This window comes from Aplidium turbinatum, chromosome 11 (assembly GCF_918807975.1).
Source record: "Aplidium turbinatum chromosome 11, kaAplTurb1.1, whole genome shotgun sequence".
Lineage (NCBI taxonomy): Eukaryota > Metazoa > Chordata > Ascidiacea > Aplousobranchia > Polyclinidae > Aplidium > Aplidium turbinatum.
The window spans coordinates 15,141,006-15,167,730 of record NC_137482.1 but is presented as its reverse complement, the minus strand read 5'-3'; the positions used below and the strand labels follow the sequence as shown (position 1 = coordinate 15,167,730).

Below are 26,725 nucleotides of genomic sequence, written 5' to 3'. Positions count from 1 at the left end.
AATGGTTCCTCCATCCCTGCTAACTTCCCACCTGTAACGTCAGAGATTGCCATAGCCTACCTCGGAGTGACAAACTGGTGCACTAGCGAACGCCTTCAGCTGTATAGGCTACCTACTTTTATAACATCAAACCTCGCCGTCCCTACTCTCTTGCAATGCTACAGAACACAAACTTTTATAAACCCCTTTTTAACCTCCAAAGATCATAAAGCAAACATTGGAATATAACTGCATGGCCAGAGCAATGACAGCACCTCCAATCATCTCACCTCTACCAGGAGCAGAGCAACCTCGGAAATATTGGATAAAGCTCTTCGCACGGTAGCGGGACGTTTTAACAGCAATAGCCTATGTTCAAATGGGGTCTTGCCGAAACGCCATCCTGTGTAAACTAAATATGCCGACCAGACTCCCAGATCGCAACAACACATCATCCATCACTGCCTTATCTACGTACTAGAGATGGAAATGCTAATTTCACAGCTCTTGATAGCAACACAGTCCAATGGCTGCAGCCCATGAATAAAATAACGTGACTGCTACCAACTCATACGCATGAAAAATCGCTTGTAATTCAATTACTGAAATAAGAAATATCGTCAAAAGTAGCTTTTGTATTATTGCTTATAAGCTTCGGTGTATAGGCTACATGTAGGCTTAAGTTGGCTAGTCTTCGTAGTTTAGTTCAAACGTTTTTAGTAAACAATAAAAGAAAAAAACAAATACAGCCTGTAAGAAATAGCAAAGTACAAACACACAATAACGTTTCACTGCACCAATTATTTTTGACATCTAGCGCCAAACACAAAACATAGACCAAAACCTATAAGTTATTCCTGTTGCGACTGTTTTGTAAACCAAAAGCACATAGGCTACATACAGTAGCCTAGCTATATTAACCTACAATAGGCCTATACAGTAAAATTATCAGAAATTCGTTTTGCTGCAGTATGGTGCTGTGAACAAGCAAGTATAAAACTGAAGTCAAGACATCAACTTAATTTATCATTTCTTCGACAAGATAAGATTTGAACAATTTTTGTAGCAACAGCAAAAACTATGGACAATACAATACGTAGTAACAAACAAAACACTACAAATGTATGAAAATCGAATAAACATCAACAGTATGTGCGCGATGTTCAAAAAACGCATTACATTAGTTCAGCAGAAAGTTCATGACTGCTTGGCTGGTAGTTCAGTTAGTTTTTACACCAGACTTGACCGGAATTTTTACACGGCAATTGCCTTTGTAAGTGCTGAAAAGACTCTATTTTTCGACGACAGCATCAAAATCAACCTCGACTGCGGTGACGTTCACGCCTCGGTATACGCTGAATGCGTTTCTTTTTCGAACAGAGCTTCTCCCATCGAACCGGGTTTCTTCGCTTCAAACTTGTCGAACAAGCACTGCTTCTGCTCGAAAAATTTTGCAAAACGTTATCTTCGGTTAAAGTTAAACCTTGCAAAAAAAGTCAAGCAAAGAGAGAAATGCAAAAAGCAGACATCTTTTTAGTTTAAAAAAAAAAACAAAAAAAATATGCCATACTTTCGATTTGGTCTTCTTCTTTGTCCGTATGCAGTCGGATATCTCATACCTGCAAAATATTCAACTTTAACTATCAGCCTATATTCTGCTCCTGATGGTTTGAAACCGTAAGCAAGGGACTTAAATGACAAGCAGCTTTTCGTGCCCCATCCTGTGATTAAACATCTTCACCTAAGCAGATGCGAAACGAAACATACCAACAAAGAGCCTTCATTCGGACGACACAGCTGCAGGAGGATGGGAAGCAGAGGTAACGCCTTTGACAAGCTTAGATAACCCACCATCCTGCAGCTCAACATGGATGGCTAAATAACAGGTATGATCAAAGTTGTGGAGCAGCTTGCCAATATCAAGACTGGTTTCTCATTGGTAGCCTTCAAGTGTAGTCTAGGAACACTGTAAACCTACGTGGTAAAAGGATTAGGCTAACCCCGGCCTCAATAGCTTAAACGAAGACCGTAAGCCAAAAATTTTTGAAATTTACATATGCGCTACATTTACATTGTGACAGAGACAACCCAGAACTCGTCTATCAATCATAACAGATAAACAAGAAAAATATGTCAAGTGCTGAAAAAATGCCTTTAAAAGGTTATTTCCACATTGATGCTGTAAACACTGCATGATAAATAAGACCTTGAATGGTCACTTCGCAGCCTCCCGTTGCTGTGATGTTATCGTTTTTTTAATAATTATTGTGATCTTTTCAACAGTTTTACTGTACATAATGTTTTAATTTATCGTGCATCTTTTTTTTTCGCAGCAACCAATAAACATCTATCTATCTATCTATCTATAAAAAGCAATAAGCCTAAACACAAAATTCTAAAACAGTTTAAACTTTTTCAGTCTTACCACGTGGATAGTTGGTTGGTATGTGATTCGTAGTCGTCGAGCTGGTGGTGCTTTGGAAAGCACCCCCAGCCACATCAAACTCTTCGTCGATGTTCGGCGCAACTGGCTGTGTTGTTGTTGTTGTTGTAAAAACTTCCGTAGAAGTTGTCGTTGTGGTAGATGCAAACGTGTGACTTGCTGATTGGTTATTTTCTCTTGACACGTGACACTGGGCCGCTCCTTTGCACACGCGAAGTTGGGCAAGTTCAGCGTTTAAAACAGAATGCACGTCTGAAGTCAAGTCGTAGTAAGTGTTTGAACGCTAAAGAAAATCAGGTGGAAATATTATGTACTGTAACACGTTCGTGTATAGATATTAGATAAGAAGAATCGTCAACTTCGATAATATCTAGCCTATATACTATTTAAACTATTGTATGCAGTACCATTAATAGGGCTTTCAGGTTTATTTTTGAATCCAGGCCCGGAATGATTTTGAAAGCCTGGAATAGTTCCGAGGGGTTTGGCAACCGGAGGAATATATCTTGTATTGTGTAGACTTGGAGTCACGCTTTATGATATATACGGTTATAGGCAAATTGTTCGTAAACAATTGTTCGTAAAACAATTGTTCGTAAACAGGTGTTCGTAAAACAATTGTTCGTAAGCAGTTGTTCATAAAATTAAATCCCTAAAACAATTCTTCGTAAATCATTTCTTGGTATACATCAATTCTCAATTGCATGCACGAAAAAATGCTTCATGAAGAATTGTTTTACAAAGAATTAATTTTACAAACGATCGTTTTACGAACAACTGTTTACGAAAAAAACGTCGGACACCGATATATACAATGTGCTAATATTCTCTCTGAATTCTTTGGTTTCGAGAGACAATTCTTTCATTTTGGAAGAAACTACCTTTCTATGATACGTACTGATTTTTCTTGCTGAAAGTACTATTAGTTTATTTTGTTTTTAAAGGTGTTTTGTTTAAGCAACTGGACTTTTCGTTGGTAAAGAGAAGGCCAAAAGTGGTTCCCATATTATAGCTAGCTAATAGCTATACTTAACCTAAGCATCGGGGGATGAGAAGATAAGGTTCTCATATCTCATTGGGCTAAACTTTCGGCACTAACGAAAGTAGGGTGGCCAATTCCTTTCACTCGGCCTGTTATTCTTCAGTAACTGGGCCCATTCAATTTTTTATACCCTGGGTAGAGGTGAGCAGTGTTTTACAATAACTAAAATCGATCCATGATGGTACAAGCATTCAACCATTCAAACAAACAACAAGCATTCTACCACTATCCCAACACCATATCATCGGCACCGGGCCCAAATTGTTCTCTCCAAAGACACTGGTTGTATGTCAGCACGCTACTGCAAAACCATACCTGGTGCGGATCCTGCAAGAGATCGTAGTATTCTACAAAGCCAGTAACGAACTCGCAGTACAACACGTTGGATGTCTCGTTGATGATACGTATGCACCAGTACGTGTTGTTGTTAGCATTGGTACAGTAGCATTGTTGGGGTCCTGTCAGAAGTATAAGAAGACTGACCTAACTCAGTGGCGGGAGCATGTAAATTATACAAAATGAGTTTTGTTTTTCCTACTGTCAATATTAAATCTATTTGACATAACTAGGTTATTTTCTGGCATGCTATTTCATGCAAATTAAAAATTTCTTACCATCCCAGATAGGCTTTGTTGACCATGTATTCTGGTCTACACTGAAACATTTCATTCCGCGTGTGGAGCAATTTCGAGGTTTCGTCATTTTTCGGATTGGCCTTTGGGGTCGTGAGCTTAAGTATTCCCTTCGTTCCTCCTTGTATCTTTGAAGCTTATCATTGTGCCCTTCTCGAACTTTCTGAAATATTTGCCTAAAATATAATACACAAGCGGTCAATTAGTCGTACCAACGGATTTATGCCAAAAATTCAACGGACAAACTGCTGAAAGCTTCATGCTGCCCAATGAATCTGACATGGTATCAGCATTCTGCTGTAGGCCTAATTGATTGTGATAAGCTTTATTTTTATCATTGGGCTGAGAAAGGTTCTTAATAACTGGATCCTGGCAGTTTCGCACACTTGTAGAGATATTGAACCACTGGCGCAAGGCCGGTCACCGAGATTGGCAAAGTGAAGTTTTCGCGTGTTGAAGTGTCGCTGTCTATGAACTATTCCATCCACCAGGTGCTGCTAAATAGATGCGTTGTTCGAGCGCACATCTCGAGAACCGAACAAGCGCCGCTTAATCTTGAGTCTTTTCGTACACAAAGTCATGCTCTTTTCTTTTTCTTAACTAACTGGGCCACCGGGGCGGACTTCCAAACTAAAAAACAATTATGTCATGGGTTTGTAAGCACAACTTGTAAATAAATGTTAACCTAAGTGATGTTTTAGTTCAGAACTTGCAGGATGAATCGATTTGTCATGCAAACAACACCAGTTTTTGAAAAAATAACACAAAGCATGCTTAATGTGTGCATGGCGGATTGGCGGTGTGTGTCAGGTGTAGGCCTATGTACAAATGGATCTTGTCTCATGGTAAGTGAGATTCCTTGATACAATTCCTTAAACGTTGACTTAATTTAGGGGCAATATGGACACAAAAGTGTGCAGAAGTTACAAATTAAAGTTTTAATCTGAATATTTCACACTGGACTTTAGGTCTTTAGCGATAGTAGTAACTGAAGAGATTATTACCTAAACCATGTACAACGGAACAAATAAGAAAAATATACCAAACGAGAAATAGAATTTGTGAAGTCTAAAGGTCAAAACGCCTCTGCTGAACCGACCGCAACTTAGTGGCAACCCACGTGGCAACTTATGACGTATTTTCAAGTTGAATAAAAGCAACAAAATTGTTTTCTGATCCTGACCCGTGGCATCGTTTGATGGCTGGGATGCTTTCCAGCAAAATTTGCTTTTTTTAGCTTTTCTTGACAGAGGTAGGCTACCAAAGCACCATAGCTTAAGCAACAATATGCCTTTGTGGTGTACGTTTAATGCACGCGTTGCATAATTCACTGCCAATTTCCAACCAAATATATATTATGTGTAACTAGGCTAATAATTAAAAAAAAAAACTAAATTAAAAAATAGTTATGTTCTGCAGACAATTAATTATTTGATGCAATTTGCAACTATAGCATGATGTTCCAATACCAATAAACTGAAAATAAATCTTCACGTAAAACCAGAAGAAGTGAAAGATTGACTTGGAAATAAGTAGCTGTTTTTTTTCACATTACAGTAGACTGTAAAGTTAAAAAACAATCATGTAAAACCTAAGTCTTCGTTAAGTAGAAACTTTTTATCAACAAGAAGCATAAATGAAATATCATTGAACGTTTTAAACTAAAGCATTCTTTGCAGCTTGCATACCTTGGTGTGTTTGCGTATTAGGTGTAACTAGATAAACAGCTGCCAATGTATTTATGGTTAAAATGGCAAGTCTTGACTTTTGCGAGGTGTGGTAGCCTCGTTTCAAAATATCATACTCAAAGAACCAATGTTGCGTTCGCACTATTGCTGTGTGCTGTGACCCCAAAACGTCCTAGAAATAGAACTCTAAATTTAGTGGGCTATTACATTATTATCAGTAAATATGAAAACTGGCTTGCTGAGTGCAGCGAAATGTTGTTTTCCCATGAGATGAACCTTTTTTTCGAATAAAAGAATGTTTTTTTTACCAATATAATGACACAAAGCGAGAACACAGAACAGGATAAAGCGTTTCAGCAAACAATCAGAGTTCATAAACGTTGGAAACTGCAAATATTAAATATTTCTACAATACTTTCAAAAACTACAAATATTTCTTCCACGAGGGGATTGAAACCATGGTGAGGACAAATGCAGAACAATCTAATAGCACTTTCAGTATCATGCAAAAATGGTGAAGACTTTGATACCATACTGATAAATGATAACATCATTAACATGGGGTTGCCATTGAAGGTGGTTTTCAGTGATCGTCAGTGTTTATCTAACGAGAAGAGATTAGTATTTATTTACCTCATTGGATGAACGCTTGTGTCATTGGCTCTGGCTTCTCTTTTCCTGGCTAATGCCTTGGCTTTTGCTGCAGCCGTACATTTGCATTTTTCTCTACGTTTAGGTCGACGTGGTTTGCATACAGAAATAACCTTCAACATCCTGAGAAGATGTGTTGGCATAAGCAACAGGCAGATAAAAACGATAACATTCATTGGAGGTAAAAATTTAAGTTAGGAAATCAAAAAGCAGTTTTTGAAGTTTATTCCAGGCGATTTTGTATAAGTGCTTTTACCATAGGCTACTTCGATCTACAGACACAGCTCTGGGTAGGCGTACTGAAGTTGACAGTTTGTAAAGTAGGCCTATTTTTCTGCAGCTGCAGTATTATTTTTAATAATTATTACATCCATCTCGTACCGCTGAATGGAGAGAGTTATCTAAGAAACGTGTTGCCCGATTGCACTGGTGGTGCGATGTCGTTTGCTAAAGAACAAGTGTCACTTGATATTACAACTCCCGATTTGTATTAGAAAGTTCAAATAGCCAGCTATCAAGACAAGTACCATTACAAAGTATACTCCAGTAACATCAATAAATAACAAACGTAAATTTTAGCTTCTGTAAGTAGCCTATCTGAGTTTATCTGACTGTTAGTAGCCTATCCTAGCCTACCTAATATAGGTATAAAGTAGCCTATCTGAGTTTCTATGATTCGCATATTTAATCTTGAAAACTGGTAAGTGACGAAGTTTAACCACCAAGACACTACCTCAGCTGGAGCTTCAAAATCTGGATATGATTTGTCCAATAGCCAGGTTCCAATACAGTTCCTGTAAAATATTGATTAAGAAATTACAAAGTTTGCATAATCTACCTATTTTTACTTTTGTAAATAACTTTTTCATGTGCAAGCTGCATGGCCACCACTGCAAAACATAACGTTTTGCAGTGTCCAAAAATAAGCGGTCTTTAATCCACATTCTCTTTGAAAGTAGGCTACATTTTCAGCAAATACTTTTCAGCTAATAGGCGCCCTGTTCTGTTGAGGCGAGAAGCAGAACATGGCTTTCCGCTTGACAAAGAAGGGTGACAAACAAATTAGTTTACGCCCTCACATAGTCGCAATAAAACCGCAAAAGGCAAAACAAACAGAACAACAAGCTAAAAATTGCATTTTTTATCTCCAAATTTAAGATACGTTTGAGCTGGTAATACTACGTCTGTAGCATGTAATTGTAAACGTTTTTTTTTTTTTGTCGTTTTTTTGTAGCTGAAGTCTAATACAACATCTTAACTTTCACAGTTTACGATATTATTCACAAAATCACCAAAAATTATGAACTTTTAATTTCCATTCACACTGTACCTTTTACACACTTGATCTTGTAGGTGCGAACATCAATACTACATTGCGAGGTGAGTAGCCTTTGATTTCGAGTTAACGCGGTTGAATTATTTCTGTCGTCATGTTCCTGCGTAAGTACAACACACTGAGAAGAACTCACATAAACAAAGGCATCACTTAAGTGAGATGTAACTTGACACGCCATGCTTGACACCTTAAAAGTGTAGCAGAAAAAAATTACACTGTAAAATTGTAGGATGAAACTAATTCTTCAAGAACTCTATCGCCGCGCTTCAGTATTATTGTTTATTGTTTGTTATAACGCAACAAGAAAACTGTTTAATAGAGTTTCTTTGCTATTTACACCAGAGGTTCAACTCAGACAGCCACTTTATTGGGTCCAGATCTTAGTGATTTGGTCCAGGTCCAGTGGCCAGGTCCAGTGGCCAGGTCCAGTGATTTGTAAAGATCACGTCAGATCCGTACCAGATCTGCTAAAGATCTGGAACTGATAAAGTGATCGTCTGGGAACCTTTTGCTTTCATTTACTCCTTGTCGACTATATAAAAGGTAAATTTACCCCATCAACTTTTCAAATGAGATTTTGGGCTTGTCTTGTCATCTTTCATAAATGCAATCTTTGATAAATATAACTTACCCCAGGTTGGGAACTCTTGATATATTATATTAATAGCTCACCGTAATGTCAAATTTGTTTTGGACTCCTCTTTTGTACCGTCGTCTGTTTGCGTGCCTGTATCGGTTGTTGGCAAAGTTTCGATATTTTTCTCCGCTTTTCACCAGCCTTTCATCGCTTCTCAGTTTGAGAGATCTTCTATTGTTTTGCCGCCTTTTTCCACGACCAATGCGCACTATGCTTTCCAAACGGCGACGACAGTTCAAAGGCAAGCGATTGGAAGTCGGCAAGGCTTAAAAAGGTAGATCAGACTAAAATGTTGATGCTATGTTTTATAAAATAAAAAAAGCTACAAAATCTCTACGATGAGCAAGCAATATATTATCGGTTGTGTCAAAATACAGGTTTTGTAACCAATATGTTATTTACCTTTTTTTGGGCAAGGGCATCTCTTATTCTTCAACACTTTGCTGAAAACAAGAAAAATAAAAAACAAGATAAATATGAACAAAGCTCAAGCAGATAGGGTGTGACAACAACAAGTAACAATAAACAAAGTTGGATTTTTACCGACATAGCCAGGAAGTCAGTAATTTTTGTACATTTTGTTCATCAATTGTTACATTGATTCGACGATAGCAGACGTTGAATCAATGGAAACAAAGGACTGAATTTGATAACTGGGGAATACAGTGGTGGGCTATCACCACGGCCGGGGTTGTGTTAACTGCCTTCGCATCCCCGGCCAAAAGGGCCACTATCATCTTGGGGGCCACTCATCTTTAGTTTGTGCTAAATGGTTATTTGAAAAAAAAACACAGCTACAAAAGCTCAATTTTCAATATCTTACGTCATACAGGGCCGTATTAACCATACCCTAGCTGGGGCCCCACCGCCATTTTGAGGCCTATCCAATTTTTGTCTTCCAACCTTTTTTTGGCTATTTGAAATAAAAAAAAAAGTTAAAGGTACAGCTGCAAAACATCGGCATTCAATAGGTTCCATTACTTTATGGAGTTTAGTATTGTCTGCCATCATGTGGTAAGACTATTTGAAATCGACAAAACCAATAAATCCATACTACGTAGTAATTTTTAGAATTTACAGAAAAAATACCATACTCTCGCGTTTTTGTGAAATTTATTTCAATAATGGAGAGAATAGGCGTTTTGCAACATTAAACGCTCGTGGAATAGCAAAGATGTTGGATATTGACCGCAAATAGCGTTGGCAGGGGGGTCCAAGGTATACTTTTGGACCTGAGGTAACTTTAGGAGCCTACAATTTTTAGAATGCCTAAAACTGTAAGAAAACTCTACAAGGCAACGTTGCTTTGTTCGGAGCAAACTTATTATTTTAAAACAGTGATTTTGCACCCTTTCTAGAGTCACTGAAAGATAGGGGCCAACCAGTGGATTTCGGCAATGGAGAGGGGGAGGAGAGATGGTGCTTACACGGCAATGACCACAGCCACTGTAAGTGAAAAATTCGTTTTCTTACCTTGTCGTTTTCTTGAACTTGCTACACTTTCGCATTCTGGAGAAATAAAAAGAGTTTTTGTATTTGAATGTTGTAATTCAATTTGTGCACAGCTGGCTATAGCTACCACGAAAGGGCTCGGTATACAACTTTTTCTTCTACCATTGAATCCGGGACTGCATTGAATTAACATTTGCTGACGTAGATGTTACTGGGTATGAAGACGTTATCACCTATCAAGGCTATCATTGCAGTAGGCTATGATGCTGAAAAGGTTCGCCACACAAAACGCTTTTCAGTAGGTAAACTGTTGTTTTTAAACCTTTATGGTATCTTGCTGTTTGTCAGACTGTGGTAGAGCCCAACCTGAAAGCTGCTTAACTATTGAAGTAATACTTAAGTTCCTGCCAAGGTCAGCCAACAAGCAAACGTTTACAAGATACAAACAGAAGTCAAATGGCTAGTTCTTCAAAAACTGTTACTAAATGTCTGTGTTACTTACTTCAAAATCCCATCTTCAGGATAACAGGTCCATTCTTGCTTGGGTTCACATGGATATTTGAAATTCGCATTTTTACAAGTCTGTAACATAGAAACAAAGTCAGCTAGTTCAATATTACAAGTTGATGTCAAATCGGTCGTTTTCATCGTGTATCACGTGGCCGTAGCTCAGCCAACCACGCAGCTGGTAGTCTATTGTTGAATTCGGCTCCTCGACCAAACCGATTAACTATGTCGCAGAGGTTCAACTAAGCAACAACGCAGATACTGCTTGCAGCTACGATTACGCATTTAATATGTCAATAAATTTGTTCAGAATTAAAGTTGTAGAATCGAATCACAAATTTTCTGCTAAGATCATGCATGTAATTGCAGTAAAAATTACAAACCTCTTCCACTATTTTCTGTTTTGAAGGAATCTTAGGCTTAGCCAGATGGAGTTTCGTGTGTGGAATTTTTCCTCGTTCTATCAAAAACGTATCTCGCCACGGTGGAGATATAGAAGATCGACTGCAAAACAAGAATTTATAAGAAATGTAGTCAATACATAGCATTCTCTCCATTCTTAATTCTAGTTTTCTTCTGCGTAAATAATAGTTAATTAACGACGAGGGGTATGTTAACAGCTGCTCTAAACTAAACTCAAATTTGTCGTCAAGGTGAAATACAAATTAATCCAGGCATTTTGTCGTTGTGCTTGTCTGGTAATATTCAGTAATTCAATGAGTGCGGCTAGGAAATACGATACACGATTGAGGATCATGAGTAATCGCTGCTTGCATCAGCGGCCAAGCAATCCTTATCGAGCGGTGTAAAACGCAGGAATTGACATATCGGTAAAACGACTAGAGTATAGACCGTCTGATTAAACGCAGTCTGATGTTAAAGAACATTACAAAACTGCTTGCGATGTCGTAAACAGGTTAACTAAACTGCTAAATACGTCGTGGGATTACAAATAGACTCATGTTTACAGCTTTAAAGTTTACGATTGTTGGATTTATGAAATAAAAGCAGTTTTGCTTGTCGATCACAGCTGATGTTGTTTATACACTGTGGAACTTGAAAAAGATTAAGCAGTCACGCCGGTATATCAAATTCCGTGATGAATCAAACGTTTGCGCAGCTTTGAAAAAAAAAATAATGTAAGCGAACTGATTTGACTCTGAACAACATTATTGAGAGAAAAGGCATACGGTAATGATTTTGCAGTAGCCCAAGTCTCAAAATCCCTAGCGATTACTAAAAGTAGACAATGGAACTACGAAAAAGGATGTGAAACAAAACCCAATGTTAAGCATTGAATTGATGAAAAAGTTCTTCGGTTTTGTGAAGCTGATGATTGCTAAAGGCATACGATAATGACTTTAGGTTTCAAAATCCCCTGGTAATTCCGAAAAGTAGACAATGGAAAAACGACAAAAAGGATGCAAAACAGAAATTAATGTCAAGCATTGAATTGATGAAAGGATTTTCAGTTTTGTGAAGTTGCTGATTGTTGCATCGTGTATAGGCTACCATAGCAGACGTACACGCCTTTACCTAACATTGGGCAGAGTTTTAAGATGTTATTGATTCTAGGTGAGTCGAAACACATTAGGAGAATTGCCAACTGCCGTCGTAAACAAACAGTGAAACTAATGTAAAACTTTGTACTCTAAGTCTAACATGTAGATGTGGGTTTACGCTGTAATTAATGATTAGCAAAAGAAAGCGCCCTTCATCTTCTAGGTGAGTCAGTTCAAGTAGGAATAGTACAAACCCGCCTCATCCGGCAACGTTGTTTGTAGAATACAAAGTGTTACCGCTGGTCTGTCTCACCCAATTGGAAACGTTGATTGTTACGGTCTTTGTCAACTCATGTTTGATCAATCCTGATCAATCCTAATCAGGTCGAAGTTTGTAACAGACAGCAATGCGGTTTGCAGCAAGCAATAGATAGAGCTGCAAATCGCATTTTCCCACAGATGAATTCGATTGCGAAGTCTATTCAGAAACCGCGTTTAACAAAAATAAAAGCAGCGAAAAAACAATCCGGACTACTGACTTGCTACACATGTCACGTCTTTTGTCGCCAATCTTGCAACAGCTGTGTTGTTTTAGTTAGTGCAAAGCGATTTTTGAAAATTCGCATTTGGAAACGCTTTACCAACGCAAAAAAATAGCATCATGATTCCAAGCTAATAAAAAGTAAGCCAAGCTAGAGTATCAAGTTGAAACCGATTCACAAATGCCTACAAATCAAAAAAGGGCTCATACTGATCAAGTGAGTATGACTGAAGAGCCGATACCACGTTCGATAAGGCTATAGTGACTTCCAGGTGGGTAAATATAAAGTTTTTAAAACAACTGTGTAAAATCGCAAGTCATGCATAGCCTACTGGGACACCACAATTGGAGAAAAAAGTCTCACTGCCAAGGATGTGCTTGGTTGCAAGCAACAATGAAAATAGAAAGGTTGTTATTATTAATTCCGCCTTAACTACACCAGCAGACTTGCAAATCCGAAAATAACCCACACTCAGAGTAGTTATTGCAACATCAATAAAAAAACAGAAAATACAACAGAAGAGGGAACAATAGAAACCCAGGCTATGAAAGTCTTTTTCACATAGTTTCAAGTTGTCGCTACACATCAAAACCAGGAAAGAAACGCAAAGTTTGTTGGCTAGAAAATATGCAGTCAGGTCCAAGCTAGGTGGTGATGTCTTATGCAGGGAAAGTGTAGGCTACTAGCCCAAACCACAATTAAGTCCACACACAAACAAACCAACTTTCCTGGAATTACTTTTGGCTTGCGTATACACAAAACCTTCTTCGTCTTCAATTGCCTTGCCTGAACCAGGCATCGACGGCCTCAGATGAATAATTAGACCAAATGTTCCTATTATATTAAAACGTTTTTAAAACGTCGAGGCCAGTAAGTTTGTTCTAACCTACAATCAACCTTCTTGGAGTACAAACGCTGATGCAGAAACACTTTGCTGAAGAAAATCGTAATATGCGTTTCTATCGTAGTTCACAAAATATTTAACATATTCAGGATGTTTCTGAGTAAGCCTTGGGGCACAGACAAGATTTCGGTGATTAGTAATGCGATCTGGCGGCCATTTCAATTTCTGTTTGTTTGACAATTTTGAAGCGGAGAAAAGGCAAATGGCGATGATGATTCAGCCTGATCAGGCATCATTCTGACATGTTTGATTGATAAACTTCATAAACTGCAAAGCTTCTTCGGTTTACATAAACAATACGGCAACGGGTTTTTTCTGCTGAAACAGTTAAAGTTGTGTAAGCCTATACAAAAAATAAAATCTTTTTCATCCAAACCTTTTAATGAGAGGCATAAAATTACGCCCATCCATCCATTCGGGTATTTCAACGCCAGCTATTCCAAGAATAGTGGGAGCTATGTCGATATTCAAGACTATATCCTTGATGCTAAACAAACAGTATAAATTGAATTATATGTCTAAAACGTGGTATATTGTGAGTATGTGACAATCTTTTATCATGTGTAGCTGAGCACCACTCATGCAATACAACAGCATGTTAGAGCACTGGAAGATTGTCAACTAATCGAGCTGGAAAAAGGTTAAAGCCAATCAGACGAACGGCGCAAATCACCATGAGAAAATCGACTGCATTGTGTATTCCCACATACCTTATGCAGTCATGCACAGCAAAAGAAATTTAAAAAAGTGATTATCTTGCTGTTGCTCTGACCGTTGTGAACGTATAAAATGTTTTCCTTGCATGTGAAATTTTTTCAGCTGCGTGGCCAGCCGTTTGCGTTGGCTGCTTGGTAAGACCATAGATGACTTAATAAAGTAAGTTATCTATGGTAAGACCGTGTGACCTACGCTTGAAAAACTGTCGGTTCGACGTACCCAAAAATACGTCGCTGTGACCATAGGCGTAGCCAGGGGGGGGCGAAAGGGGCCATGGCCCCCCCCAAATTTTTAAAGTTTGGATTCTAAAGTTGAACCTTTTGTTGAAAATGTAATATAATTTGTATAAATTTATATCGTTTTTCAAGATATCTGGCTATTAACACCCCCCAGGACTTGTTTTAGACACACAGAAAGACACCAATGAATTTTGCAAATCGTAAATCGCGCAAAATTTACTCGATTTACGCTTCTTTTAACTAATCTGTGGAAGCAATTTCAGAATCGCTTACTCTGTTGGGTTTTTGTGTAGCTGAGTTCTTTGTGTTCTCTAATTTTAGCCGCAGTTTTTGCCCGTTCGTGTGTAACAGCTACCCTTAATAAGTTAATAGCTGTTTATCTGCTAATAAATTTCATACAAATATTACCCTGAAAGTGTTTCCAGAAAGCGCTATAATCCATTATTTGAGTGTAATTTTGCAAAATTTTTCCGGGGGAGCATGCCCCCGGACCCCCCTAGAGTACGCGTGCCTTCGGCACGCTCTAACACCCCACCAGTTTTATTGCTTCCCCTGCTTAACCTACCAAGATACGCCACTGCACTTCAGGCGGAGATATCTTAAATCAAACACTTTGTCGTTCTCTTCAATTCATCAAATATTTGGCCCCCCCAAATTTTTTTTCTGGCTACGCCACTGGCTGTGACTATGTTTTGAAAAGACACTTAATGTTTTGAAGGCGTTTTATTCAGGTATTTCGTATTTTATATGCTTTGGTAATAATCAACGCTAATCGTCAAAAGGCGAATTTCTCTCCCTAAAACAACTTACTGCAATCCTGCAGGAATCCCTGGACCTCGCAGATAGAATGGCACTCGTATGTCAAAGTCATACGGCATGCTCTTGCCTTTGGCAAGTCCAAATTGTCCAATATGATATCCATGATCGGACGTGTATAGAACATACGTGTTATCCAGCTCGTCGGTATCTTCTAACATTTGCACAAACTGAAACAACATGATGTAGGTCAAAACTGTTATGTACAAGACTATGGTGTCAAAATAAAGGTAGCAACATGACAGATAAAACGAGTGATGACAAGGGTACGAAATCCATAAAAACGACGTGACAACACAATAAACGAAAGGAAATAATTCAGCGCAAAACATGTCCATCCGGCGGCATACAACTCCTTTATGAGACTGGGGTTACGCGTTTGTTTCTGCATCATTTCATGTATTTTGATTTCAAACTTTCATCTGCAATTACAAATGATTCCAAACGAATTCAATGTGAAACTGAAAATACAAGTAGGAGTAGGCTACTGCAATTATGTACTACTATCAAGGATCATATTTGCATTATTTGTTGTAAAACATCTATTTTGTATTAGATGCATTTAAAACTGCTCGTGATTGCCATTTTTAGTGTTAACCATCATTGACTTGGTTGGAAAGGTGTGGTTGGCTGTGTGTCTGATGAGGCCAAGTGCTGCACAGAAAGCGTTGAAATTTGTTTTGGTTTCTGCGTAGTTTAAATAACGTTATAAAACGAAATATTTTGTTATTGATCATCCGTAACATGCAGTGCTCGGTGCAGCAAACAACTTCTTCCTCAAAGTTATCACAAGAAATTCATGCAAACCATCACGCTCGTGAAACGATGGCTAACTGTAAAAAAAAACCATAACACGACCAAGGTAGCAAATACAAGCATGATAAAAGTGTCTAGATATTTCCTTTAAAAGGCCGCTTGCTTTGAACGCCAACGTGTGTGGCCAAGGTTGCACGGTGATAAAAACTGTAGCGGTTGCAGATTGGATCAACATTACCATCAAGCATCAATTTAGTTCAAATTTATTCGTTTTTTGGGCTTTGATGTTGAATTAAAGCCCTGTTAGTGTCAAGGTAAAAACTGATGCGTTTTTGTAAAACAAGAAGTAACAAAATGATTGAAGACAGACAAATGTGTGACCTGAGTATAAAAGCAACTAGGCTAATAAGTAGTAAGACCATCTCAGGCAACAAATCAACTGTTTTTTACATTGGCTCAACGTCTGCAGGCGTAGAATCAATGCAAAAAATGGTTGATTTGCTGTCTGGGACTCAATAAGCTAAAACGCTTCACCCAGCACTAGAAGCGGATCTAAAAAATATGCGTGGACCCACGAAAGCTCCCATAACTGTACCGTGTACGGGACCAAAACGTTTTAGAAGGACGAAACAAAAATTGCCTAATTTAAAGCATGCACACATGATCCTTCAGCCAATAGCTTAGTATGTGTTGGCTGAAATAAGCGACGCGTCGCGCGTGTGAATCTCAGAGTGTTCCGCACTCTCACCTCCCATTTTCAAACACATGCATGTGGTGAGTTATGCGCTGAGTTATACAAAGAGCCTATAATAATTTTTCAACTTGATTTTTTTTAGCTTAACATAGCCATAACTTGGATTGTATTATGTACAAACATTCTCTGCTTAGATGTAGCCATTCCCAGACGGCAACGTCTGCAGACGTTGAATCATTGCAAAAAACGGCTGATTTGCTGTCCAGGTAGCCCACCCCTATGTGTCAATTATATTTCTGTCTTAAATTCTTCTCACCCTTTTCACTCCATCGTCGACTGATCTTAAAGTCTGAAGTCTTTTCTGTTGTAGGACAGCAGAAAAACGATGCTGACCGTCTTGCATGGGAACTTTTGTGCGAGATATGATCCAATGCTTATCGGGATTCGGACCGAAATCGAAACTAGGTGTTCTAGAAAAAAACAAAACGTTTTAAAATACGGTAAACACGGTGAGCCATTATGTTCGGACAGTTCTTGATGAGCCATGCTACAGTGTTGAAACAACAGGCGAAGACAAATAGCTTATACAAACATTTAGATTCAAAATATAAAAAAGCTCTAAAATCCTTCAATTGGGGAGACTCAGATGGCTTGGAACTTGCGTGGACACGTTGAGCGCATCACAAGCTGGACCTCGCACACCAGACGCATGAACATCGCAGTTTGCAGCACAGCGGGGTCAAAAGGCACACCAAAGCTGTCTTAGAAAGAACTCGTGAAGCATGATCTTGTAGCTCGGAACATGGACTCTACCTATCAACTGGATTGCAAGTCGTAGAAAGGAAATTACAGAGCAAACGAGAAGCTTTTGTCGTGCTCCCAAGTGCCCACTAAGCTAGATTTGACACATTTTGATAAATCAGTCACACAAATCATCATCACCATCCACTTGTCCATTTTACTGGCATCACACTGGTCTGACACTTGTCATCCACTCCAATTACTATCCAAATAGGCTTTTCGCAAATAAAGTCAAAAACCTATTTGTGCCAGCTGAAATTCGATTGGTAAACTCACTCACTAGGCTTTGTGTTGTGATGCGCTATCAACAAACAATAGTTTACTTAAAACTTGCATTGATGTACCGATGATATGCGGATTGGACTTTCAGCAATGCGCCAGTGCGGCGCAAAATTAGATAAGGATTGTTAGGGATCTGAATTAAAATGCTCCTTCCTCCTAAAAAAATCCTATGTATGACGCTACACATACACTCACACGTTTATAAAAAATAAAAGTCACACAAGAAATAAATTTCAACAATTCCTATTCCAGCAGCAAAGTGTGTTGATAGCAAAAGATCAAAAAAGATACGACGCTGCTAAGTGTTCGTTTGCAGCGTGGTAATGAAGAGCAGCAAGTGAATTGCCATATAAAACCTTTCCATGCGTTACATAAAAAATGCAAACAGATATAATGTGTCCACATAAAACGGCAAGTTTTTTCAGCTGGGATATTGGTAAAAGCAAACCCAACTCTCTGATGACAACACCGCCTTTCTGACATAAAAAGTCTAGATGAAAGGAAAACCGCAAGAAAAAAGGAAGTGTGATTTATGACAAACTACTTCCCAGCCAGCAATTTTTGCTGGGTTGGCTCGTTAACTTGGCTAAATTATTAGTTGAAAGTCCATGCCACAGCTTCACATGACTAGTTACAATTGGTGCCACGGTCTTAAACAATTAAAGAAACCACGAGAAAATGAAATTCGTTTTGTAAGTTAATCATACGGGAATTGAAGTTTTATACAATGTTAAAGCAATGAACGTCGCTTTTCTTGTGGTTACAGTCACTAGACCAACAATAGTTAAAAAACGTTTTAACTATCGCCCTGAGGAACACTGACCTAAACAGGACGTTCAATTATCACTAAAATGATGAATTCATGTCTTGCTCGCAAAATTACACCTGAAACAGCGCCTTTAACAAATTTAGGAAACCAATCAATTGAAATCTTTCAACTTTCAATGATTCAAAGCAAACCAAGTTTTTTTACTGCGACCACCCGATTAACACCTTCCTTTGTGACTCCCCACGCTCACCATGAACACAGATCAATCAAAATAACCACGAAGATTGACCAAGACGACTAAGCGACTGAAGGAAACAACAATCGATAACTTCTGTAAAGAAAGTCTGAAGCAAATCAAAACTAATGACCGCAAAGAAAGACTTACATTTGTTCAAAGATTTTCATTTATCGCAAACAAATTATCAACTTCAGACGGGTTCAAGCAAATACTGTGGGAAAATGTGAAACAGTTCTTGGTGTGACGGAGAAAATATGTTTTTTTAGTAGAGGGGGAATTTTAATTTCAACTTTAGCACTGGTTTTAGAATACAACAGGACATTCTAAGATTTCTGAAATTGACATTTCCGTCCATAATCCAAAAAATTATTTTTCGCACTTGTCAAGAAAATGAAATATCTTCTGACAGGTGTCAAACCCACAACAATGCTTGATATAAACGATTTGATCTGATTCCTTTGTATTTTTCGCACTTGTATTGCATTGACGTCACTTTTTGTTTATGCCATTTAAGGTTCAAATATGCTGCGCGAAAGCCTCGAACAGTTTTTCTCGTTTTGGTTCATCGCAAAACACGGTAAAGTGGTCATTTCGATTTGTGCGCATGACTACGCCCATGCGCAAAAGCGCACCGAAAATAAAAATATTCTGTGTAGAAGAAATAGACTATAGAGAATAGGCTACCACATGGGTCTTTAAGACAAATCTGGAGTGTAGGCAAAAACAGATACAAGAAAAGGTACGACGTTACTCATCTTTACGAAAGTCTTTGTAAGTGGTGCGGTTTTATTTTTGAATATGATGAATTAGTGCTTGCATTTTCATGCACTATAAACCTAGCACCAATATCAGTATGCAATATGCATGCAAATGTTTCCATCCGAGACTCTATGCTAAGGATAATCTGCATTCATTTCGCACCCCATATCATTCAAAAAATTTCATAGCCCTTAAAAAAATAGTTGCCCAGTGCTAATCCACAACAACAACGTAAGCTTGTTGTTTTGTGGCCGTGCTAACTACTGATATATAGCATACTACATGATTTTCCATTCAGGCACGTTTTAAACCTTTCAAGGTTTTGCCACCTTTTCCCGTTCATTAACGTGCTGGTAGGTCTACGAGGTCCGGCTAAAAAGAAACGAGACTGGTGAATTTTAAAGTTTATTAAAACCCATAGCAAGTGAAGTTCACTTTGAATACGAAGTACAACTCTAATGTGACCTCTAATGGTCACATTCAAAATATTCGCCATCGGCTTCCACGCACTTTGTCATTCTTCTTGACCATGCCCTGAAGCATTCTTCAAATTCTCTTTTTTCTGTGGATTTGATGTGTTCCATCACGTTAGTTTTGATACCATCAACCCCTTCAAAAGCGTGTTCCCTTGATTATCCCCTTCAATTTTGGAAACAGAAAAAAATCACAAGGAGTAAGGTCTGGAGAGTAAGGTGGATGGTGCAATGTAATGATTTGCTTGACCAAAAATTGCTTCACCATGAGGGATGTGTGAGCAGGTGCATTGCCATGGTGCAAAATCCAGGTTTTGCTTGCCCACAAGGCTCTTCGCTTCAGACGAATTTTATTAATAAGGCGAGTTAGAATTTCTTTATAAAAGTGCTGATTAACCGTTTGTCCTTGTGGTACAAACTCATAGTGGACTAAGCCTTAAGGCTTTCCTGATTTGGGATCATCATCCACATCCTCTCTGCCCTCCACAAATCGCTTGTGCCATTCAAAGACTCTTGCTCTCGACATGCAAGAATCACCATAACCCTCATGCAGCATCTTCAAAGTCCCTGTTGCTGTTTTTCCAAGTTTAACACAAAACTTGATGTTGATTCTTTGTTCAGTTGTCATTTTGCAAAATTGAAGACAAAATCACTTTATTCAATAAAAAAGTTTAAAGAAATTGTTAACAGAAATTGTTACCACCTTCACTTAACTCTCCCTAAAAACAAACGCAACAATGTCATTGTGACAACACATCTGTCGAACACTCAACAGATGTTATGAAACTCTGTGAAAGCATTGATTCGAGTGAGACTTTTGTATTACGCAATCTGTGGCGTCAGTCTCGTTTCTTTTTAGCCACACCTCGTATATCGATTTTTGTAGTTAGTATCTTTTTCGTCCCGGACGCGTTAACGACAAAAAATAAAATAATTGATGATTGATTGAACTCGTCCCCCTTGGAGGGTCTGGCCTTTTTGATTTTTCTTAACAGTAAACCACACTCAACTGATACAATCACAGCAAAACAGCACACTAAGCAGGTGTTCTTTGCCAAACACATATTTTTGCTGCAAATATTTTGAAACTCTACTTTTTTCACATACCACGAAAGTTTTTCAAGAGTTTTAATGCGCGACAACTATAAACGGTTTAGAAACGCTGCACGACAGCAAATACTAAGCTCGTAAAAGCTTTCGTGTTTAAATCCTATCAACGTCTATAAATGTTGAACGAATGTAAAACGATTAACTTTTGCTGATTAGATATCAAGCACAAGCAACTCACATGTGGGAAGAGACATTTGCATACAGGTTCTGATACGGGGGAGCAGCGTCCTCCGATCCGTGTGGAGCAGGAAAACTAAGCATTGCAAGAACTGGCTTGTCTGGATCTTCAGCCTTGCGTTGTTGGAAATAAGACATGCTTCTATTGACAATCAAATCCGTGAAGTAATCCTGTGGGTAAACAATGTCAGGCTTGGTATTTTATCAATCTCTATCGTTGATTTGCCGCTTCATTACATTGAAATGCTATGAATGGAAAAAGCAACTAGACTGAACTGGCGCCACTGCTGTTGGGTTAATACTTTGAACAAATCACCATTATTGACTCGTGAGCTGTTTTACACAATTGACGACAAAATTTGCATTAAAAATAACAACGTTTCGAATGGCAGCAGTTAGACAGTTTTGAAACCTTTGACGAGTTTATAAAACGTCAAGCTTTTCAACACCTAGCAGAAGATTGCAGTTAAAAGGCTTGAATTTTGCTTGAGCACTATCACAGGTCACTTCCATTCCGCAAAAGTTGAAGTGATGTCAAAGAAACTTGTGTTGTGTGAGTGGGGTAGGGTAGAACGTTACGAAAACTTGATCTATTGCTGCTGTAGTCTGTTGCAACTCAAGCAAAATAAGAGAGCTTGTTGAAAAAATTAATGCTACTCACTTTGGCATAATCGTCTCGGTGCATTTCCATACGATCGTTGTGTCGGAGAGTGTAGTTGTAGTATCTACTATTTTTGCGCAGCCCCATCCAGTACTCCCAACCCGGTGGTATGTAAGTCCCATTGTATTCGTTCAAGTATTTGCCGAAATAACCTGAAAAAACACGAGAAAAAGTTTCAATGAACTGTACCGAGACTATACTCAGCTTGGTGGCTTTAACTCATACAAGCGACAACTGCATGCCAATTCATTGTTGCGAAAGCATTTTGAAAACAAATCTAGATAAGTCATAGTCTGCACAGAACTCAATGACAATAGTATTGATAGTATTCTAAATTTGCAAGACTAGATCACCACGCTGAAATGCCACCCACTAGAGACAACGCAGAAAATAAGTGAGTTAAAGATCTGTACGTTCGGTTTGAAGCAGCAGAAAAATCGCGGGATGGCGACCTTTATATCAACAAGCTTATAGTAAAACTACAAGGTCCAAAGCACACCGGTTTACTATACAAACTGCATAGACATGATCCGTATTTCAACTGACAACATCCGTAGCCACTTGACAATAAACTTACCCAAGATCGGGTTCATGTGTAGGTAAATTGTGTGATAGATCGCTATGCCGTAGACTTGTGTTGTTCGCTAGAGTCTAGCGGTTAGACTACTGTAGGCCTACCCCTACAACTCAAAGAGATTATACAGTGTTTTTGGTACTCAACATAGTCCCATTCTTGATTCCAAGCGTCGGGAGAACCGTGGCGGGAGAACTCATTCTACTCGGCCACACATAGGATGGCGAGTTTCTTCATTGCTGTCGCCTTTCCTTGAGCAACTACGTTTATAGAATTTATTACACCCAGGGTAAAGGTGAGCAGATTTTTTTCAACAACCGGCTCAAGGGGTAGAACCAGAATCGTAATGTTGGAAATCGAACGCCTTACCCTTTATATGCCATCCCACCGCGCTTTGGTACTCAAGAGCTACCGCATATATTTATGACAAAATATTGTCATATCCATACCAAAAGCAGAGCCGTTGACAGGATTTCTCGGGCCCGGTACCAGTTTATTTTCGGGGCCTTTTTCATCCACAATGTTATGAATATAAAGGTTGATGTTAAAATGAGGATGACACATGCCGTTCAAAGTAAAAAATTAAGAGGAATAGAGCAAACCAGATAGGCCTATGCCAAAAGCGTGGTTGTTTAACAAATCTTGCGCAATCTTAAAATTTCCCGAACAGCAAAACTTACTATCTCTATCTAGCAGTTGCTTTTTTTAACTTTTATTTGTCACATGGCGCTAGAGTATTGCCTCCTGATTCCATTGATGTTTCACTGGTCATTTTAGGCTCTCCAGAAGAGAATTTTCAGCAAAGTTAGTGCAGACTAGGGAAAAATTTGGGAAAGGTTTTTGGCCTAGGTCAAACATTTGATGATTGCTGCAATCTGAAAAGCTGTTTTCGTCTAATTTTTAGTCCAGAAATAGGGATGGCAATCTTCTTACCTGTGCCGTTTCTGTTTTTGAGTTTAAACAAACATTAGGCTAGCTTGTTTATTTTGAAATTCCTATTTCGGGTTATATTTTACTAAATATTCGTGGTTAGGGAAATAACTATACTAGACTAAAATAAATTTTTATTTTACTGTTTGGTGGCTAAAGTGGGCCCTGCACCCAGAAGGGGGCCCGGTACTTTACCATCTGACGGCTGAAGTGGCTGTTTTATCTTCTGTTGGCAATTCCTTTAGATCTGATTATATTAAGATCTTGATAATGTTTGAAGTCGCGGGGAATCTTTTAAATCCGGGCCCCTTAAATATTCCGGGCCCGGGTCCAAAAGTACCACCTAGACCCCCCTGTCAACGTCCCTGACCAAAAGTAAAGCTCTAAAATCCAAACTCAAAGTAAAAAACTGATAGACTGGGCAGATATAACCACCATTTCATTCTATCAACTATTACACGTAACCTCTAACGTTTTGTAAACAAAGAATGAAACTATCATCGACGCGCAATGTCAGTTGCCAATTGCCATACGTGCTATTGACTTGTTACTGGGTATATAAGCAACACTTTTTATTTGTGCAAAATAGTTGCTTTCCATAAAACAAACCTCATATTATCATTCCAGGTCTAATTCGAAGGTCAATTGACCCCACTTGATTAGGTGTTACCCAACACCACCGGGAGTTTGGCTGAGTCATTCACCTAAGGTGGCATTGCATTATCTCACACGAACAGTTACCAGACCGGCCACCTCAGTGAATTAAACTTTTCAAAAAATTCTTGAACATTTGTCTGTAACTCACCCTCACTAACAGTTAAAAAATGCTAAATGGCATACTAAACAACGTGGCAATAAGATCTATAAAAGCTGATCAATGTCAGCACACATACAAACACAGTAAAAGATAAGGATGAGATAATACATTTCTAAAAACAGGTCTACGTAAATTGATTTTGAAAGCATTTTGTTTACACAACAAGATCAAATGGTTCTATCCACATTAAAACAATCCACAGTACCCCACCGCTTTTCCGATAAAAACAAATAAGCGTTTGATAGCCGATACGTAATTGAGTTCGTTAAAAGCAACATTTTATGGCTTCTTCTAAAAGCGTGTGCAACTGATTCACTGGATATGAAATCGATAATAATGTTTAAAGAAAGTAAAGTTGTGACTTGCAAAGCCAAACTTTAAACCCTTGCATTTGGAACAAAAGCTTAAACGGAAGCAGAATATGTGTTCTTCTCATTGCATTTGCGTCTTACTTTGGTTAGACGTTGGAGCGACGTAAAAAAGAGCAGCTTTTGAGAAAAGTGACGAAAACAAGCCGCTCAAAAGCGTGGGAAGTTGTTTGGGTGAGATAAGTGCATAAAGCTGTAGCAATTACGCCTATTATGTCAACCAGATTGGAAAACAAGGAGCTGATCGGATACAGCAAGTATGGACAAACAGAAGATATTAAAACAGTATCTGAAGTTTAACTAATATCGTGAAGAAAATATTGGACAAAGATTCGTACAAATACAGTACTCTATTTAAACTGAATACTCTATTTAAATGTAGAAAAACCATTTATTTGCTGGACGTGAAAGTTTGTGAATTTGGAAAACGATGTCAAGATGTAATTTGCCTTGGCTAGAAATCTCAAAAAAGAAATGGCACAGAGTGAACTCCTCGCAGTTTAAAGATAATTATGATACGAATCTATATTTAGAAAAAAGGAGAAAGAGTCTTTCGAAATGACAGCTCATAGATGCTATCATACACATAATAAATAAACACTATGTGGCGTTCAAATATTTGACAAAAAATGTCAACGATGATTATGACAAATGAACAAAATTTGGGTGTTGACGACAAGACCTTTGCAGTCGTGTATCAGTAAACTGGTCTGTAAATACAATTTGAGCAACATGTCCCAACCAACCAAATCCGTAGTTTTACTTTTTGAGACGTAAAAATGATAAATTTTGTTGGCTCATGACCATGGCTGGATGTGGATAATGTCAAGTAGAATGTATGCGTAAGCCTACTGTACCTGTAGAATAACCGGATCGGTTTAAGTAAGTCGCAAATGTTCTGGTTTCGTGAGTTTTCTGCCAAAGCGGTGATGAACAGTTGTCGTGGTTGGTTAGCACATTGTGATTGTGCGCGTAGATACCTGCAACAGAAACGGCAGAAAGATGCAGAACATGCCGTAAAGCGATACTTCACTACAATTTCTGCAAAGTTTTATCCATCTTGCAGATAAATGAAAACACAAACACAATGATATTGTTGTTTTCCATACGGCCTTTAGGCTGACATCCTGGAGGCAGGCTGATGATGCAAGTCAAAGTGAAGAATTCTAGTTTTCAGTTTAGGTCAAACATCCGATGGGCGAAGTGTGATAAGATTTGCAACACATGTTTGTATTTGAATTTCAGAAACGTGGCTATGTGCCGCCACCTTCAATCAGCCGCAAGCGCTGGGCAAGTAGAAACACAATCAAGTACAGCAGGCTAGGTTATAAATTTGTTCTTTAATAAAAATATCCAAGTACCTATCCCAAAGTAAATATTATAAAGCACACTGTACCAGCTACCTGTGAGAAACGAACTTCTAGAAGGACAGCAAATTGGGGATGTTGTGAATGCATTGTAAAACGTTGCTCCCTTCGACACGACTTGATTCTTAGTATAATGCATTACATCCATTGAACCTTGTGAGAAGATGGAGAGTATGTAAATGAAACGTTTGTTTTTTGTAAGTGCTATAACAACACCTGCAACATCAGTAGGGTACGGTATCACAAAAACGAAAGCAAGCAATAATACACTGACAACTGCGTCATACATATGTTTTTTTAAATAAACTCTTACCAAGCATAAGATCTTGATCATCCGTCATCATAATAATAATGTTCGGTTTTTTTACTTTATCGCCTGCTTCGTTTTGTCTTCCGGCAGCAAGGCAAAGTGTCCATGTAAAGAAGATGCATGTAACTGTGTAAACAGGCTTCTAAAACAGGAAGGAAAAAAAACGATTTTAGGAAATTTTTTTACGAAAATTTAACGCAAACTTTGGTCCATCAACAGACAACTCCGACAAAACAAAATCCGTTTTTTTTACATTGATTCAAAGTCTGTTCTATGCATCTTCATATGATGCTGGATAACGCAAAAAATTGAAGTATTAGCAGCTTATGCAAATATAAAAAATGTAGAAATGAAAGAAACTTACATTTCTTATGAGATTTAATGCCATGATCGAATATTAATTCAACTTCTAATACAACAGCACTTGAAGAGAATTCTACGATTAGAAATCTTCACGCGTTGAGTTTGGACAGTTTCTTTTAACTGAACTGGCACATGAACAATGTGAAAAAAGATTTAACCGTATCAGAAAGCCTAAAGCTAGCCAAAACA

At 38.4% G+C, this 26,725-nt stretch overlaps 1 protein-coding gene across 2 annotated transcripts; it reads right to left on the bottom strand.

The window, feature by feature from the left end:
* Positions 1-550: 550 nt before the first annotated feature.
* LOC145779296 (extracellular sulfatase Sulf-1-like) lies at positions 551-26,725 on the bottom strand. 2 transcript variants are annotated; one of them, XM_082590839.1, is made up of 22 exons: positions 26,538-26,725; positions 26,177-26,315; positions 25,900-26,016; positions 25,354-25,476; positions 21,808-21,959; positions 21,148-21,317; positions 16,854-17,007; positions 15,082-15,257; positions 13,692-13,802; positions 10,751-10,871; positions 10,363-10,442; positions 9,882-9,917; positions 8,811-8,851; positions 8,444-8,673; positions 7,766-7,871; positions 7,169-7,229; positions 6,418-6,558; positions 4,079-4,272; positions 3,780-3,922; positions 2,405-2,705; positions 1,550-1,598; positions 551-1,416 (listed from the first exon to the last, which is right to left on the bottom strand). In XM_082590839.1, the coding sequence occupies exons 1-22, from the start codon at positions 26,559-26,561 to the stop codon at positions 1,296-1,298; spliced, it is 2,790 nt and encodes a 929-aa protein (XP_082446965.1). In that variant the 5' UTR covers positions 26,562-26,725; the 3' UTR covers positions 551-1,295. The 2 variants fall into 2 exon arrangements, with proteins under 2 accessions (XP_082446965.1, XP_082446966.1); XM_082590840.1 differs by having other exon boundaries at positions 26,177-26,312.